Source organism: Mobula hypostoma, chromosome 4, assembly GCF_963921235.1.
Source record: "Mobula hypostoma chromosome 4, sMobHyp1.1, whole genome shotgun sequence".
NCBI classification, from domain to species: Eukaryota; Metazoa; Chordata; class Chondrichthyes; order Myliobatiformes; family Myliobatidae; genus Mobula; species Mobula hypostoma.
Genome location: NC_086100.1, coordinates 11,255,810 through 11,274,934, shown reverse-complemented (window position 1 = coordinate 11,274,934; position 19,125 = coordinate 11,255,810). Strand labels below are relative to the sequence as shown.

At 42.0% G+C, this 19,125-nt stretch overlaps 1 protein-coding gene across 1 annotated transcript in view; it reads right to left on the bottom strand.

Moving 5' to 3' along the window:
• Positions 1-19,125, bottom strand: part of prkci (protein kinase C, iota) — a 129,433-nt gene that overhangs the window by 53,989 nt on the left and 56,319 nt on the right. The window contains exons 4-8 of the mRNA XM_063045310.1: positions 18,077-18,127; positions 11,479-11,564; positions 8,876-9,007; positions 3,834-3,878; positions 3,683-3,728 (exon numbers count right to left, since the gene is read on the bottom strand). Of these exons, the coding sequence (XP_062901380.1) occupies positions 3,683-3,728; positions 3,834-3,878; positions 8,876-9,007; positions 11,479-11,564; positions 18,077-18,127 (360 nt within the window). The remainder of the gene's footprint in view (positions 1-3,682; positions 3,729-3,833; positions 3,879-8,875; positions 9,008-11,478; positions 11,565-18,076; positions 18,128-19,125) is intronic.

Genomic DNA, 19,125 nt, shown 5'->3' with positions numbered 1-19,125 from the left:
AAGTGGCAGAGACTGAGGGAAGATCTGATAGACGTTTATAAGATTATGAGAGGCATAGGGTAGGCAGTAAGTAACCTTTTCCCAGGGTTGAAATGTCTGTTGTAGTTTCTGTTTTATAGATTTACTGAGTATGCCCACAGGAAAATGAACCTCAGGGTTGTATGTGGTGACATACGTCTATTCTGATAATGAAATTTAATTTTTGACTTTTGAACTTTTTCTAATACCAGGAGGCATGCATTTAAGCTGAGAAGGGTTAATTTCAAAGGAGATGTGAATATACACAGAGTGGTGGGTGCCTGGAACGCACTGTCTGGGCTGGTGGTAGAAGCAGAAACATTGGGGGTTTTAAGCGACATTTAGACAGACACATGAATAAAAGGAATGTGGAAGGATATGGACATTGTGTAGGCAGAAGAGATTAGTTTAGTTAACCATTTAATTTATTTGGCACAATTAACAGCCCTTGTTCCTGTGCTGTACTGTTCTATATTCTATTCAACCTGACCCTATAACTCAGGTCCTCAAGTCCCCGCAACATCCTTCCCACTTAGTTTGAGCTTTTATTCTTCCTTAATTTTTAAAAAGCAATTCTTAATTATGGAAATTAAGCAAAAAAAAAGAACTAAAAACAAACAAAATTCTAGGAATGCTCAGCAAGTCAGGTTATATCTGGGGGGCGGGAGAAGGGAGAAGGAAATAGTTAATTTATCTTGCGGGTAACAATTTCTTTCAGTGCAACAGTTTGAGAGAGAAAAAAGAACACATGGGATCCAAAAGAAGCGAAGTAAAATTACTGCTGGGAATACCAATACTGGAAACACTACTTCAGCTTTTTCTCTTTCTCCAAAGGATTGAGATACAAGGTAGATGAGCTTTCATCAGAGCTGGCACAAGCAGGAAGGCTGGTTTCCTGAAATTGATAAATTCAATATTGAATCAAGGCCGCAATTGGTCAGTTCAGTTGAAAGAGGAGCAAATAAGAGCTGCAGAAGGAATAGCTCCCTCAGAATGCTGAATGGTGGAGTCTTAATATGGCAGGAATTTTAAAGGATCATCCTGGAATGTAGTGGCTGATGAAATGGAAACTGAGAAAAATAAAAGGAACAATCCTTGTTCTGGCTGTGAGATGAGATTAGAAATGCAGGAAATTAAGAATCTATTCAATATCGAGTCATGCTACTCCTGGTCAATTCTCTTTTCTACCAGTCATTCCCTTTCCCTTGCAAATAAGGGAGAATCAACTCTCATCCTTTCACCTTTCCCATCATCTTCTAAGGACATAAATGCTCTTCCTTGGAAGCTCACAACATAGTTTCATCTCTATGGAGAAAAAAAAAGACAGACTGGATAACAGTTTTGAAGAATACCTCTCTGCAAGCGATCTGTATCGTCAGTTCTCCATCTCATTCTCAGCTCTCCATCTTTGGTCTCCTTTGGTTTCAACAAGCTCAAGGAAGGGCACCTCATCATCTATCTCAGTGTGGTGCAATCCTCAGCACTCAATACTGAATTCAACAATTTCAGGTAAATGGCCTTTTCCTGTTTCAGAACTGATCAGCCATCATGGCCACAGCCTCTGAGATCTTCAATAATTTCTCATCTCTCTGCAACTTAAAACAGAGTTACTTGTTTTTCCTACTCGTTTCATTGACTTATCCTCCAGTGACAATGTTTAGAGCTATGCATCACTGAAACAGGCCTTTCAGCCCAAAATTCCCATCGAAGCTAGCACATCTCTCTAAACTACTCCTAACCCTGTACCTGTCCAAGTGCCCTTTAAGTATTCAGATGTATAAACTGACTCTAAAGTACTTGCATATGTCACAGATGGATAAAAAGATGCTTTACAAATGTGTGCATTTTCTCTTTAGTTGATGCTGTTAGCCTCAATTGCATTACGTTCTATGTGGAAGAGGGGTGAGACAGCAGGGAGACCCAGCTAGACTCTCTCCTTCCTTCTATCAACAGCTCAAAGTAAATTTATTATTCAAGTATGTACATGTCACCATATACTACTCTGAGATTACCATATACTACTCTGAGACTGATTTTCTTGTAGACATTTACAGAACAAGAAAATACAATAGAATCAATGAAAAACTACACAAAGACCAACAAACAACCAATGTGCAAAAGAAAATCCAAATACAAACAAGTAATAAATAGTAAATAAACAATATCGAGAACATGAGTTGTAGAGCCCATGAAAATGAATCCATATGTTACAGAATCAGTTCAATGTTGGAAGTTCGTGAGGTTATGCACGCTGATAAAGGAGACTGACGGTTGAAGAGCAACAATTGTTCTTGAACCTGGTCTTGTGGGAGCTAACCTCCTGCCTAATGGCAGCATTGATAAGACAGCATGGCCAAGGTGGCAAAGTCAGAAAGTCATTCAAGGGCTGAACTGAGTTTACTTGCAACAACCATCTGCACCATGCAGCCTTCTGTCACTCACCTTTCCAGTTTTCCTAATAACAGATCAATTAAAGGAGAGCTTTCAAGAAAAGAGAGGAAGATGGTAGAAACAAGCAACTCAAATTAATTCCAAAATCTATCTACTCAATGAACTCAAGAAAATTCAATTGGCTTGCCTGCAGAAGGCAGAGGGTCATGGTGGAGTGAGTACATTCGGATTGAGGATTGTGACTAGTGGTGTCCCACAAGAATCGGTTCTGGGACCTCTACTTTTCGTGATTTTTATTAACGACCTGGATGTGGGGGTAGAAGGGTATGCTGGCGAGTTTGCAGATGACACAAAGATTGGTGTTGTAGATAGTGTAGAGGGTTGTCGAAGATTGCAGAGAGACATTGATAGGATGCAGAAGTGGGCTGAGAAGTGGCAGATGGAGTTCAACTCGGAGAAGTGTGAGGTGATACACTTTGGAAGGACAAACTCCAAGGCAGAGCACAAAGTAAATGGCAGGATACTTGAAAGTGTGGAGGAGCAGAGGGATCTGGGGATACATGTCCCCAGATCCCTGAAAGTTGCCTCACAGTTAGGTAGAGTAGTTAAGAAAGCTTACGAAGTGTTGGCTTTCATAAGTCGAGGGATAGAGTTTAAGAGTCGAGGGATAGAGTTTAAGAGTCGCAGGGTAATGTTGCAGCTCTATAAAACTCTGGCTAGGCCACACTTGGAGTACTGTGTCCATTTCTGGTCGCCTACTATAGAAAGGATGTGGAAGCATTGGAAAGGGTACAAAGGAGATTTACCAGGATGATGCCTGGTTTAGAGAGTATGCATTATGATCAGAGACCAAGGGAGCTAGGGCTTTACTCTCTGGAGAGTAGAGGATGAGAGGAGACATGATAGAGGTATACAAGATATTAAGAGGAATAGATAGAGTGGACAGCCAGTGCCTCTTTCCCAGGGCACCATTGCTCAATACAAGAGGACATGGCTTTAAGGTAAGGGGTGGGAAATTCAAGGGGGATATTAGAGGAAGGTTTTTTTTACTCAGAGAGTGGTTGGTGGTGGAGGTAGATACACTAGTGAAATTTAAGAGACTACTAGACAGGTATATGGAGGAATTTAAGGTGGGGGGGTTATATGGGAGGTAGGGTTTGAGGGTCAGCACAACATTGTGGGCTGAAGGGCCTGTACTGTGCTGTACTATTCCATGTCTATGTCTATGAAAATGAGGTTAAAGCATTCACTTACAACCACAAATCTTCCTTACCTGGTACGATGTTTTCTGCATTCTCTGTACTTGGAATCATGTGATCCTAAAGCACAGACATTAAGACCATCCATGAAGCATCATGCAAATTCATATCACTAGCAATAAAGTTTGCAGTAGTAATTTAACATCCTGAAAGATTCATTCTTACCTGATCACCACTACCCCAGGGATAATGAGGAGGATGTGAGCTTATCTGTAAAACAAAGCATAGGTATGCAATTTCTTTTAAACAGAAAGCTTGAGATCAAGTTCAAGTTTATTGCCATTCAACGTACTGCCAAACAAAACAACATTCCTCCAGATAAAGGTGCACAACAGAGTACATATAAACTCACACACAACACAAAGTAATGTTAACACAAATAAATTAATGATGCCAATTTTGACCATAAACTTTGAAGATTTGGAATGGCCAGAGAGAACTGTATCAATCAATAATTCTCCTCAGTGCAGTCATTTTAGAGATTACTTTGTTTGTTTAGAACTGATTCTCACCAGGGGTTATTCTACCATCTTCAATGTTATAGAATGGAAGAAGTTTTAAGTCAATATCACAATTTTAAATATGTGAAGGTGACATCACTAAAGGTTGCTTGCTTTAAAAATTTTAGCCATAATTTTCTGCTTTATAATCCCAGAGCAGTTAATTGGAAAATTCAGTGTTAACGCACACAAAAATGCTGGAGGAATTCAAGTCAAACAGCATCTATGGAGAGGAATAAAGAGATGTTTCGGGCTAAGACCCTTCATCAGGACCTGTGAAGGGTCTCAGCCTGAAACACAGCTCTTTAATAGTCTCCATATATGCTGCCTGACCTGAGCTCCTCCAGCATTTTGTATGTTTTGGAAAATTCAGTACCTATAGATAATACCTATCTCCCACTAAAATCTCTGCCAGTAAAGACCCGATTCAGATCGATATTATTCATTTTCAGTTACAACTATATTACAGTTTTAGGAAACCACAAGGATTTAACATTTTCTTGAAAGTAAAGCAGTGTGCATCTCCCAAAAGGCCAAAAAAATTCTGGCAAGTTTTCTGCACTTGTTTTTCTTCCAGTATTTTAGTTCCTTTCCTGTAAGTAATGAGAAATGGCACAAGACAGGAGCAGAATTAGGCCATTTGGCCCATAGAATCTGCTTCACCATTATCCTTCTGAACCTCATTATCCTGCCAGAATGGCAACAACTTTGCAGAAATTTACTTTTTGCATGCAAAATGGGATTATGCATAATCTGTGGGGTGACAGGCAACAATGTATCAAAGCGAATGCAATCCTGTCATATCCTACCATCTGCACAGTGGTCTGTATAATTAGGGACACTCCTTTACAGCTAAATAAAGATCATTTGTTAATTTTATCTGCCACTTTAAAAAAGAGATTAGGCTGACTGAGACATCACGGGAGAACATGGAACATCGGGAGCAGTGGGTTAGCTGCAGTGGGCTGTGTGTCCAGAGACCCGAGCCCTCTGGCTGTGTAAAGGGGACACCTGTTTTTCCCTTATTAGGGGGAGAGAGAGAGCCTGTGGTATGTTGAATTACTAGATGAACAAGTAGTCTTCGGGGTACTGCAAGCCTGTGTTTTTATTGATGCTTGGCTGCACGCTTAAGCACTCGGTGGGGGGGGGGGGGGGCGCCAATACTATTTTGATGGTGGAGGGGGGTCCTTGCCTTGCTGCTGCTGCTTGTGTGGGAGGTGGTAGCTGCGGGGGGGGGGGGCTTTGGGATTCTAATGTTTAACTGTCATTCATTCTTTGGGGCACTGTTTTTGTGGATGTTTGTGAAGAAAAAGAATTTTGAGATGTATATTGTATACATTTCTCTGACAAGGTTCTGCATGGGAGGCTGTTCAAGAAGGTTCAGTCGCTCAGCATTCAGGATGAGGTAGTAAATTGGATTAGATATTAGTTGCATGGGAGAAGCCAGAGAGTGGTAGTAGAGGGTTGCCTCTCTGACTGGATGCCTGTAACTCATGGTGTGCTGCAGGGATGGGTGCTGGATCTGTTGTTGTTTGTCTGGATGACAATGTGATTAACTGGATCAGCAAATTCGTGGATGACACCAAGATTGGGGGTGTAGTGAACAGCAAGGAAAGCTAATACGGGTTGCAGAGGGATCTGCATCAGCTGGATAAATGGGCTGAAAAATAGTAGATGGAATTTAATGCAGAAAAGTTCGAGGTTTTGGACTTTGGTAAGACCAACCAGGGCACTGAGGAATGTAATAGAACAAAGGAATCTGAGATTACAGATCCGCAAATTCATTGAAAGTGATGTCAAAAGCAGATAGGGTCATTGAAAGCTGTTGGCACATTGGCCTTCGTAAATCAATGTACTGAGTACAGAAACAACAGGAATTCTGCAGATGCTGGAAATTCAAGCAACATACATCAAAGTTGCTGGTGAACGCAGCAGGCCAAGCAGCATCTATAGGAAGAGGCGCAGTCGACGTTTCAGGCCGAGACCCTTCGTCAGGACTAACTGAAGGAAGAGTCACTCTTCCTTCAGTTAGTCCTGACGAAGGGTCTCGGCCTGAAACGTCGACTGCGCCTCTTCCTATAGATGCTGCTTGGCCTGCTGCGTTCACCAGCAACTTTGATGTATGTTACTGAGTACAGAAGATGGGATGTTATGTTGAAGTCGTACAAGACATTGGTGAGGCCTAATTTGGAGTATTGTGTGCAGTTTTGGTCATTTAACTACAGAAAAGATGTATACAAGGTTGAAAGAGTGCAGAGGAAATTTACAAGGATGTTGCTGGGTCTGGAGGAAAGATTGAAAAGATTAAGACTTTAATCGCTGAGAATGTAGAAGTTCAAAGGGAGACCTGATAGAGGTATACAAAATTATGAGGGGTATCAAAGAGGCTTTTTCCACTGAGGTTGGGTAGGATGACAACCAGAGATCATGGGTTAAGTGTGAAAGGTGAGAAGTTTAAGGGGAACATGAGGGAAAACTTCTTCACCCAGAGGATCACGAGAGTGTGGAATGAGCTGCCAGCACAAGTGCTGCATGCAAGCTTGATTTCATTGTTTAAGAGAAGTTTGCATACTGTAGGTACATGGATAGTAGGAATGTGGAAGGTTATGGTCTTGGTGCAGGTTGGTGGGAGTAGCCAGTTTAAATAGTTTCGGCATGGACTAGATGGGCTGAAGGGCCTATTTCTGTGCTGTACTTCTCTATGACTCAATACAAGTTTGCAATGAGGACTAACCAACAGAAACAGTAACTACAATTTGACCACTTAAAGATAAAAAATTACAGAGAAACGTGTCGCTTGTGGCAAATCAAATTGGCGAGGCAGCCCGCATGTGTCAACACACTTCTGGCACCAACATAGCATGCCCACAACTTACTACTCCTAACCATACATCTTTGAAATGTGAAGGGAAACCGAGGCATGAGGAAGAAACCCACGTAGTTGCAGGGAGAACATACAAATAGGCAGTGGCAAGAATCGAACCCTTGTCTTACAGCTTGGGTTTGAAAGGGATAATAAACAGTTTTGGGCCCCATATCTTAGAAAGGATGTGTTGTCATTGGAGAGAGTCCAGGGGAAGTTCACGAGGATTATTCCAGGAATGAAGAGGTTAACATATGAGGAGCATTGGGCCACTTTGGGCCTGTACTTACTGGAATTTAGAAGAATGTGGGGGGGGGCGGGGGGGGAGGAAAATCTCATTGAAACCTACCGAATCCTGAAAGGACTAGATAGGGTGGATATGGAGAAGATGTTTCCTATAGTGGGGGTATCCAAAGGGCACAGCCTCAAAACCGAGGGGTGACCTTTTAGAATAGAGGTGAGGAGGATTTTTTTTTAAGCCAGAGAATGGTGAACCATGGAATGTTCTGCCACAGTCTGTGGGGGAGGCCAAGTCCGTGGGTATATTTAAGGCAGAAGTAGATCGTCTCCTGATCGGTCAAGGCATCAAAGGATGTGGCAAGAAGGCTGGTGAATTGAGTTGAGTGGGATCCAGGATCAGCCATGATGGAATGGCGGGAGCAGACTTAATGGGCTGAATGACCCAATCCTGCTCCTATGTCTTATTGTCTAAATCAGCCATGATGGAGTCTGCTCCATCATTGCCGATTTATTATCCCTCTGAACACCATCCTCCTAACTTCCACTTAAAATATACTCAATGACTTGACCTCCACAGCCCTCTGTGGTAATGAATTTCACAGATTTCACCATCTGGCTAAAGAAATTCCAAAAGAAATGTCTCTATCAAAAACAAATATTTTAGTATACAATTAAACAAAGAGACTTGTCACAATCACTGGCACCAGTAACTGAACAATCCATACAGAAAAATATGTCTGCAATAATTTATGTCTAGTTGAAGCCACTTCATTATCATGTAATCTGATAGAGTGAGAGCAGCCATGAAAATAAATGAAAACAAAGATAAACAGGAGAATAAAAATACTGACACTCATCTGAAAATTGCTTCACATTTTGGGCACAGCACCTGTATAAAGGTTGTTCTTTGTGAAATGCCTGCATCATTTTATATGTGTTACTCTGAATTTCCAGCATCTGCACAGTCTCTTGCGTTTATAATTTACAGCTATCACGAGCTGGAATATAGTTTGCTTCAAAACATGGCTTTTATCCACAGAAAACGATTCTCATGAAATCAATGGGAATGCTTTAAAGTTTTTAAAATCCAATTTGATTTAAATATTTTCATTTGGTGTCATACTTAAGAACAATGGTAACAAGCAAATAAAATCAACTGCTGTTGGGCACAAGCACAAAAAATTCTACAGATGCTGAAAATCCAAAGTAACATGCAAAATGCTGGAAGAACTCAGCAGGTCAGTCAGCATCTTTGGAAAGGAATAAAGGAATATTTCAGATCACAAGTCTTCATCAGGACCTGTCGACTGTTTAATCCTTGCTATTGATGCTGCCTGATCTTCTAAATTACTCCAGCATTTTGTACAGTATGTTACTCTGATGTTGGACACCTCATTCAGCATCTTCCATTAATTGCTGATTCATAACAATCTACAAAGCTTTTGCATAAAACAGATCCTGCAGCCTGTGAAGCAATGCGCTTCTTGCCAAATCAAGATTACCTGAATGAGTGGCCATTTTAATTTGAGCCACTTTCCTCTCCATGAACAAACAGGAGTTCAGTTAAAATTTGAAAATATATTTAAAAGGATAAAAGGACTTACAGTGTGACGTCCACATTCAATTGTGACCAGCTTGTGACATTTCTTATGGACCAGAAGCTTACAGTTGATGCATTTATAGCCCTGACGACCTAGGCCCCAGATCCGATCAGTACAAAATGCACAATGTGCACGCTAAAGGGAGGGAAATGAAAAGGCACATTGGTTACTATACTATTAATAACATTTAAAAAATTATAGCTGAAAACCCAAATTAATTTCAAAACTTATCTTAACTGGTGGAAAACACAATCATTGCTCGAGTGTTGAATGAGGTAAATTTTTATTTTAAAAATCAAATTTTTCAATCAAATAAATACTTAACAGCCTTCTCCTGAACCCATTCCACTCTCTTTTATTATGGATGGGTAACTGTCCACCTAATTTACACCTTTCTCCTGTCTTCAATGGAATAGTTTTTCTATTTCTCTCTACAGATGCTGCCTTACCTACCGAGCGTTTCCAGCAATTTCTTGCTTTTCAGATTTTTAGCAAATTCATTTTTTAATTTTCATTTGATTTTAATACTTTACTTTGTATCAGTGCACCTCAGTGGCAAGATATAAAACAATGAAGCCTGCATTAATATTTTCAGTGCTCTTGAAACCCTACATACTCGCGCCTGAATCAATACACTTAACTGACCCCTCTAGAGAAAGTAAGGCAAGAATTTATCTCTAAGTGCCTGGTCAAAATCTACGAAAATATTTATTGAAAATCGTTGAAATACAATCCTATATCAACTCAGGATCTGGCCAAGTGTTATAATAAATTAAGACTCTAAGACCTTAAGACACAAGAGCAGATTAGGCCATTCAGCCTATTGAGAATGCTCCACCATTCCATCCTGGCTGATTTATTATCCCACTCAACCCATTCTCCTGCCTTCTCCCTGCACCCATTAAGACACTTACTAATGGTGAGCAGACATGATGGGCTGAATGACCTAATTCTGCTCCTATGTCTTAGGATCTTTATTAGACCAGAACAACCTCTGCTTTAAATATACCCATCTGTGGCCATAAATTCCACGGATTCACCACCCTCCGGCTAAAAAAATTCCACATCTATTCTGAAGGGATGCCCCTTGATTCTAAGGCTGTGCCCTCTGGTCCAAGAGTCCCCAATACAGGAAACATTCGCTCAAGTCCACTCTGACTCGGCATTCAAGATTCAATAGGTTTCAAAGAGATCCCCTTCATTTTCCTCAACCCCAGCAAGTAAAGGCTCAGAGTCATCAAATATTCCTCATATGTTAACCTATCCGACATCTTCAACAGGATCCCAACCATCAAACACATCTTTACCTCCCCTCCCACTCTCTGCTTTTTATAGGGATCGCTCCCTCTGTGATCCCCTCGTCCATTCGTCCCTACCCCCCCCCAATCTCCCACCTGGCACATGTCCCTGCAAGTGATAGTAATGCTACACCTCAGACACGAGGAAATCTGCAGATGCTGGAATTTCAAACAACACACATAAAAGTTGCTGGTGAACGCAGCAGGCCAGGCAGCATCTCTAGGAAGAGGTATAGTCGACGTTTCAGTCCTGACGAAGGGTCTCGGCCCGAAACGTCAACTCTACCTCTTCCTAGAGATGCTGCCTGGCGTGCTGCGTTCACCAGCAACTTTTATGTGCAATGCTACACCTGCCCATTCACCTCCTCCCTCACATCCGCTCGGAGCCCCAAACAGTCCTTTCAGATGAAGCAATACTTCACCTGCAATTCTGTTTAGTGCTCCTGATGCTGTCTCCTTTACATTGGTGAGACCCAACGTAAATTGTGGTACTGTTTTGTCAAGCACTTACACTTCATCCACCAAAAAAGGAAATACCCAATAGCCAAGCATTTTAATTCCTATCCCCATTCCTGTTCCAACATGTTGATCCATGGCTTCTTCTTTTGCCAAGAGGAGGTCCACTCTCAGGGTGGAGGAGCATCACCACACTTTCTGTTTAGGGAGCCTCCAACCTGATGGCATGAGCATCGATTTCTATTTCTGGTAATTTCTCCCAACCGCTCCCCCTCTTCCATTCCCCACTCTGGCCTTTTACCTCTTCTCATCAGCGGCCCATCACAACCCTGTGGTGCCCCTCCTTCTTCCCTTTCTCACATGGTCTACCCTCCTCTCCTATCAGATTCCTTCTTCACCCTTTACCTTTCCCACTCACTGGACTTCAACTGTCACCTTCCAGCTTGTACACCTTTCCCTCTCTCCACCTTTTTATTCTGGCAGCTTCCCCCTTCCTTTCCAGTCCTAAAGAAGGGTCTCAGTCCGAAACATTGACTGTTTATTCATTTCCATAGATGCTGCCTTACCAGTTTCACAAATAAACTAGTTAAAAGGCTTCCTCCATTAGCTCTAGCAAGCTCAGCTTTAATGTATGCTCTGTTTTAATACTGATTCAAAGAGTGAGACTGGCCACTGCATTTACCACTTGTAAATAGGATTCTGTTAAACCTTTCAACAACTCACACCAGTTGTAATCCAGGTTATATCTTGATCATCAAGATGAAATAAGTATTAAAGTGGGGGGAAATTGTTACATTCCCCATCTCTGAGCTTGATGGGGACACTTTAAAATGAGAGATCAGTAATTCTCACTCTGTTGAATCTTTTGGCTTGGAAAGTATGTCCATTTACACAGTACAGCTTTCTCCAGCGACGAGCACCTCGTCTGTATATCGATTCTGAAAATGATGCAAAAAAATTAAAGTTTTTGTTGGCCCAAGTATAATTTACACTGGACAATGGTCTTAACCCACCACTTTAGTCAAGAAAGCTCAGTAACATCTCCATTTCTGAGGAGATAGAGGTGATTAGGTTTCCCATCCCCATTCCGAACACATTGTACCAGAGCAGCTTCAAGAGTCCTGACCAGCTGTACCAGTACCTGGTATGGGAATTGCAAGGCACCTGACCACAAGACCCTGCAATGATTGTGAAGACTGCATTGGCAGAGCCCTCAGCTTTGCCAAGGACTCCTCCCATCTTTCCGACAATCTCTTTGACCTCCTAGCATCAAGTAGAAGATACTGAGTATAAAAACAAGAACTGTTAGGCTGGGTAACAGCTTCTTCATCCCAGGCTGAGACTCCTGAATACCCGGTTACCACAAATACACATTATTTACGACAACACCAGAGGCAGTATACGGTTGTATATGTTGTATATGCTCTTTATGTCAATTTGTTTACCTACAAAATATTTTTATTATCTGTGTTAATATTATTTTGTGTGTGCGACGTATGCAGTGTGTTTTGCAACTTGGTCTCAGAGGAAAGCTGTTCTGTTCAGCTTTATACATGGGTATAATTGAATGACAATGAATTTGAACTTGAATCCAAAATGTCGACTGTCAATTTCCCTCCATGGACAACTGAGTTCCTGCAGCATCTTGCTGTTGCAGCAAATTAAACTTCCTGCTGGGAAAATGAAGTACTCATTTTGAAACATAATAGCAGGCTACAGCAAGAACAGACTTTTCCGTGTTGAGGGTCTTAGAAGGTACTTCCACTCTTCCTTCAACCCCACTTCCCTCATTTTTCAAATTCAATTCATTGACATTCCACCATATAAATGTATAACACCAAACAAAATAATGTTCCTCCAGACCAAGGTGCACAACACAATACATATCTCATACGCAAAGTAATATTACCACAAATAAATTAACAAATGATAAAATATATTGCAGAAAATTGCCATTTAGCATTAGGTGGATTTACAATACAAGTTAAAAAGTAGACAGCATAATGCTGCTGGTGCTTCACAAGTGATGAGACCAGGGTTGTGGCAGTTGTCCTAATAGCACTTGTCCTAATGCTACGGTACCACTTGCCAGATGTTATGGGGTCAAAGTAATTATGGGACGTTTGGGAGGCATCCTTTTCCACCCTCTCAAGAATAATCTAGAATTTGTGGAAAACCTGATATCACCTCAATGTTTCAGCATTAGAGGCGAAAAGTTAACAGTGTAGGAAAGGTAAACCTTACAGGGCATGTGACAAGTACAGCTTCAAATTAGTTAAAGGTAAATTAAATCCTATACTAAGGGAAAACTCTATAATAAAATGATAGACTCTGCATGGCATTATGGGCAATGCAGTTTTGCCATCATTTAAGATGCAGTCGAATATTTAGAAAATGAAGTCCATGCCAGATGGATTGAATAATTGTGGCAACAATTCCAAGTTTCATGGCCACAGAAGCAAAATGTTATCAGATTTCATATGCAGAACTCAGGTTCTCAACACTAAAGTGTAGACAATTCCTCAAACCAAATAGTATTAAGAATGAAGTTATGGCAGATGAGATACAATTTAATAGAAAAAAGTTACAGTCTCAGTTCACAAATACACTCAGTGATCATTTTATTAGGAACCTCCTGTGTCAAATTAAGTGGTTCATGGGTATTTTTGTGATCTTTCAGTTTTGTAGCCCAAGCACTTCAAGCTTTGACACATTGTGTGTTCAGAGATGCTCTTCTGCACACCAGTATTGTAATGTGTGGTTATGTGAAATACTGTCATCTTCCTGTCAACTTGAACCAGTCTGGCTATTCTTCTCTGACCTCTCTCACTAACAAGGCGTTTTTCACCCACAGAACTGCCACCCACTGGGATATTTTGTTTTTTCACCATTCCACCCCATCTGGCACCAACAATTATTCCAAGATCAAAGTTACTTAGATCACATTTCTTCACCACTTTGATGTCTAGTCTGAACCTCTTGGCCATGTCTGCATGCTTTTATACATTGAGTTGCTGTCATGCGATTGGCTGATTAGATGTTTGCATTAACTTGGTGTACGACGTACCTAATAAAGTGGCCACTGAGGGTACATCAAGTAGAAAGCCATCATGTATCTACACTTTATATGAACACACCAGAAACAAGTCTGTGCTATTTAGGCTAATAAACTTGTCTGATAAATGTTTGTCTGCTTTATTAACTGCAATGGATCTCTTCCCCCCCAGTATGTGTCGCCTGGTGTTGCCAAGGATCTACTCCTCAGCGTCACATTATACACACTCTGCTTTAGTAACATCATCCAAAAACACAGCATCACCTTCCAGATATTCAAAAGTGTTCAGCTCTGCAGAGTCACTGGCAGCCTTGGTATTATAAGCAACCACAAGCTAACATTGTCAGCAGCAACCAGTCTCATCTGGCAACATACATCAAAGTTGCTGGTGAACACAGCAGGCCAGGTGGCATCTCTAGGAAGAGGTACAGTTGACGTTTCGGGTCGAGACCCTTCGTCAGGACTAACTGAAGGAAGAGCTAGTAAGAGATTTGAAAGTGGGAGGGGGAGGGGAAATCCAAAATGAAAGGAGAAGACAGGAGGGGGTGGGATGGAGCCAAGAGCTGGACAGGTGATTGGCAAAAGGGATATGAGAGGATCATCGGACAGGAGGCCCACGGAGAAGGAAAAGGGGGAGGAGGGGAAAAAACCCAGAGGATGGGCAAGGGGTATAGTCAAAGGGACAGAGGGAGAAAAAAGAGAGAGAGAAAGAATGTGTGTATATAAATAAATAACGGATGGGGTACGAAGGGGAGGTGGGACATTAGCAGTTTTCTCCCCCCCTCTCTCTTTTCCTTCTCCCTGGGCCTCCTGTCCCATGATCCTCTCATATCCCTTTTGCCAATCACCTGTCCAGCTCTTGGCTCCATCCCTCCCCCTCCCACATCTCTTACTAGCTCTTCCTTCAGTTAATCTTGATGAAGGGTCTCGGCCCGAAACGTCGACTGTACCTCTTCCTAGAGATGCTGCCTGGCCTGCTGCGTTCACCAGCATCTTTGATGTGTGCTGCTTGAATTTCCAGCATCTGCAGAATTCCTCGTGTTTAAGTCTCATCTGGTTTTTAGAGCGAGATGCTTGTGTTAAACTCCTAAAACTTAATATTTTTCCAGGACATTCTTCAAACAAAGACCGATCACTTTTTAAAAATTACCATTTACAAGTTGAAAGGCAAACTGCAAGCTTCTTAATAATTATACCTAAATGTGATGCAAGGCCATGAGCTTAGGTGTGATCTTTACTCCAGCCTTAGGTCTCACATCACCAGGTTCAGTAACGGTTATTAACTTCAACCATTATGCTCCTGAATCAGAGTGGATAACTTCCCTCACTCCAACACCGAACTCTTTTGAGGACTCCAACTCATTTTCTCAATATTACATTTTTTTATTACTTTGATTTTTTCTCCTTTTTGTATTTGCACATTTTGTTGTCTTTTGCACATTGGCTGTTGGCTCATCTTTGTACAATTCTTCATTGATTCTCATGAGCTTCTTTGTATTTACTGTGAATGCCCGCAAGAAAATTATATGGTGGGGGCACGTGGCCAAGTGGTTAAGGCATTTGACTAGCGACCTGAAAGTCGAGAGTTTGAGCCCCAGCCATGGCAGCATGTTGTGTCCTTGAGCAAGGCACTTAACCACACAGTGCTCTGCAACAACACCGGTGCCAAGCTGTATCAGCCCTTGCCCTTCCCTTGGACAACATCGGTGGCGTGGAGAGGGGAGACTTGCAGCGTGGGCAACTGCCAGTCTTCCATACAACCTTGCCCAGGCCTGCGCCCTGGAGAGTGAAGACTTTCCAGGCGCAGATCCATGGTCTCGCAAGACTAACGGATGCCTTTATTTATTTTATATGGTAATATATATGTACTTCGATAATAGAAAATAGAACATAGAATAGTACAGGACAGTACAGGCCCTTCGGCCCACAATGTTGTGCCGACCCTCAAACCCTGCCTCCCATACAAGCCCCCACCTTAGATTCCTCCATATATCTGTCTAGTAGTCTCTTAAACTTCACTAGTGTATCTGCCTCCACTACTGACTCACGCAGTGCATTCCACGCACCAACCACTCTCTGAGTAAAAAACTTTCCTCTAATATCCCCCTTGAACTTCCCACCCCTTACCTTAAAGCCATGTCCTCTTGTATTGAGCAGTGGTGCCCTGGGGAAGAGGCGCTGGCTATCCACTCTATCTATTCCTCTTATTATCTTGTACACCTCTATCATGTCTCCTCTCATCCTCCTTCTCTCCAAAGAGTAAAGCCCTAGCTCCCTTAATCTCTGATCATAATGCATACTCTCTAAACCAGGCAGCATCCTGGTAAATCTCCTCCGTACCCTTTCCAATGCTTCCACATCCTTCCTATAGTGAGGTGACCAGAACTGGACACAGTACTCCAAGTGTGGCCTAATCAGAGTTTTATAGAGCTGCATCATTACATCGCGACTCTTAAACTCTATCCCTCGACTTATGAAAGTTAACACCCCATAAGCTTTCTTAACTACCCTATCCACCTGTGAGGCAACTTTCAGGGATCTGTGGACATGTACCCCGAGATCCCTCTGCTCCTCCACACTACCAAGTATCCTGCCACTTACTTTGTACACTGCCTTGGAGTTTGTCCTTCCAAAGTGTACCACCTCACACTTCTCTGGGTTGAACTCCATCTGCCACTTCTCAGCCCACTTCTGCATCCCTATCGATGTCTCTCTGCAATCTTTGACAATCTTCTACACTATCTACAACACCACCAACCTTTGTGTCGTCTGCAAACTTGCCAACCCACCCTTCTACCCCCACATCCAGGTCGTTAATAAAAATCACGAAAAGTAGAGGTCCCATAACAGATCCTTGTGGGACACCACTAGTCACAATCCTCCAATCTGAATGTACTCCCTCCACCACCACCCTCTGCCTTCTGCAGGCAAGCCAATTCTAAATCCACCTGGCCAAACTTCCCTGGATCCCATGCCTTCTAACTTTCTGAATAAGCCTACCGTGTGGAACCTTGTCAAATGCCTTACTAAAATCCATATAGGTCACATCCACTGCACTACCCTCATCTATATGCCTGGTCACCTCCTCAAAGAACTCTATCAGGCTTGTTAGACACGATCTGCCCTTCACAAAGCCATGCTGACTCTCCCTGATCAGACCATGATTCTCTAAATACCTATAGATCCTATCTCTAAGAATCTTTTCCAACAGCTTTCCCAGCACAGACGTAAGGCTCACTGGTCTATAATTACCTGGACTATCCCTACTACCTTTTTTGAACAAGGGGACAACATTCGCCTCCCTCCAATCCTCCGGTACCATTCCCGTGGACAACGAGGACATAAAGATCCTAGCCAGAGGCTCAGCAATCTCTTCTCTTGCCTCGTGGAGCAGCCTGGGGAATATTCCGTCAGGTCCCGGGGACTTATCTGTCTTAATGTATTTTAACAACTCTAACACCTCTTCTCCCTTAATATCAACATGCTCCAGAACATCAACCTCACTCATATTGTCCTCACCATCATCAAGTTCCCTCTCATTGGTGAACACCGAAGAGAAGTATTCATTGAGGACCTCGCTCACTTCCACAGCCTCCAGGCACATCTTCCTACCTTTATCTCTAATCGGTCCTACCTTCACTCCTGTCATTCTTTCTTTCTTCACATAATTGAAGAATGCCTTGGGGTTTTCCTTTACCCTACTCGCCAAGGCCTTCTCATGCCCCCTTCTTGCTCTTCTCAGCCCCTTCTTAAGCTCCTTTCTTGCTTCCCTATATTCCTCAATAGACCCATCTGATCCTTGCTTCCTAAACCTCATGTATGCTGCCTTCTTCCACCTGACTAGATTTTCCACCTCACTTGTCACCCATGGTTCCTTCACCCTACCATTCTTTATCTTCCTCACCGGGACAAATTTATCCCTTACATCCCGCAAGAGATCTCTAAACATCGATCACAAGATCATCATCGACCACCGTAATAAATTTACTTGGAACTTCTGAACAGTATAGTTAGCATTATTGTGTATGATAGGACAAAACTGGTTTCTTTGCAGCTACTTTCAATTCAGTAACTTGCCCAAGGAGCATCTGGGATGAAGCCAATAGAACCATAGCATTGACTCCAAGGGGGAATACAATGATGGATGAATATTATTTAAAAACCTCAGCATTGAATGACTAAGAGGAAAATCAGAATAAATACAGAAAATGTTGTAAATACTCAGTAGGCTAGGCTACATCTGAGGGTAGAAAATAATTCACCAAAATGTTAGCTATTTCTTTTTTTGCAGATGTAGCCTGACCTTTTGAGCATTGAGGAGTTTCAGTTATCTCAGCATACAAGAATGAACATTGATTTGAGAATTAAACAAACAAGGAAAATTTAAACACTTACTATCTTCACCTGGACAAGGCATGCCTGGCCGTTCTGGGATGCAGGGAAACACTGTGGAGAGGAACATCCAGTTAGGATCAAGTAGACATGCCCTATTTGACTTTCAACAATACAACTGAGTACATGATTCACAGGTAACAGGAGTAATACATTATATAATAGAAAGAGTAATTAATTTTGTAATCTCCTCCTAGCCTGATAAAGTTCAGAAGCTGAACCTACTCCCCACCATCGAGCACATTTACAAGAAGTGCTGTTGCAAGAAAGCAGCATTCATCATCAAGACACTACACCATTCAGGCCATGGTCTCTTCTCGCTGTTGCCATCTGGGAGGTGGTACAGGAGCCTCAGGACCTATACCACCAGGTTCAGGAACAGTTATTAACCTTCAGCCATCAGACTCTTGAACCAGAGGGGATAACTTCAATCACCCCAACACTAAACTGATTTCAAAAACTATGGACTCACTTGCAAACACTTTACAACTTGTGTTCTTGATATTTATTATTTATTTATTATTTTTGATGTTCTTTTTGTATTTGAACAGTTTGTTGTCTATTGCACATTGGTTGTTTGTCCATCTCTGTCATGTGTGGTTTTTCATTGATTCTTTTGTGTTTCTTTGTATTTACTGTGAATGCCCAAAAGAAAATTAATCTCAGGGTAGTATATGGTGACATATATGTATTTTGGAAACAGATTTACTACTACACCTTCAACTCGTTAACAAAATTAACCGGAGCTTATTCAGTGACGTTGGAGGAATCTCTATGATAGTACCAAATTCTGACACAATTTAAGTGTGAAATAGGCACAGCGAGAAACACAACAAAGCAACCCAATCAGCACCATCCTCCCTTCCTTATTTCCCTGCAGCTCTGCAATATTCTCACAAGCCCAACTTCCAGTTCTTTTGCCATGTACCTACCAGCACGCAGGGTGTGGGAGGAAACACACACATTCACAGGAAGTGCAAAAGCTGCCCTTCTCAGGCTGCTCCTACAGTGCACATAAAAAGTAATTCATCGCCCTTGGAAGTTTCCATGTT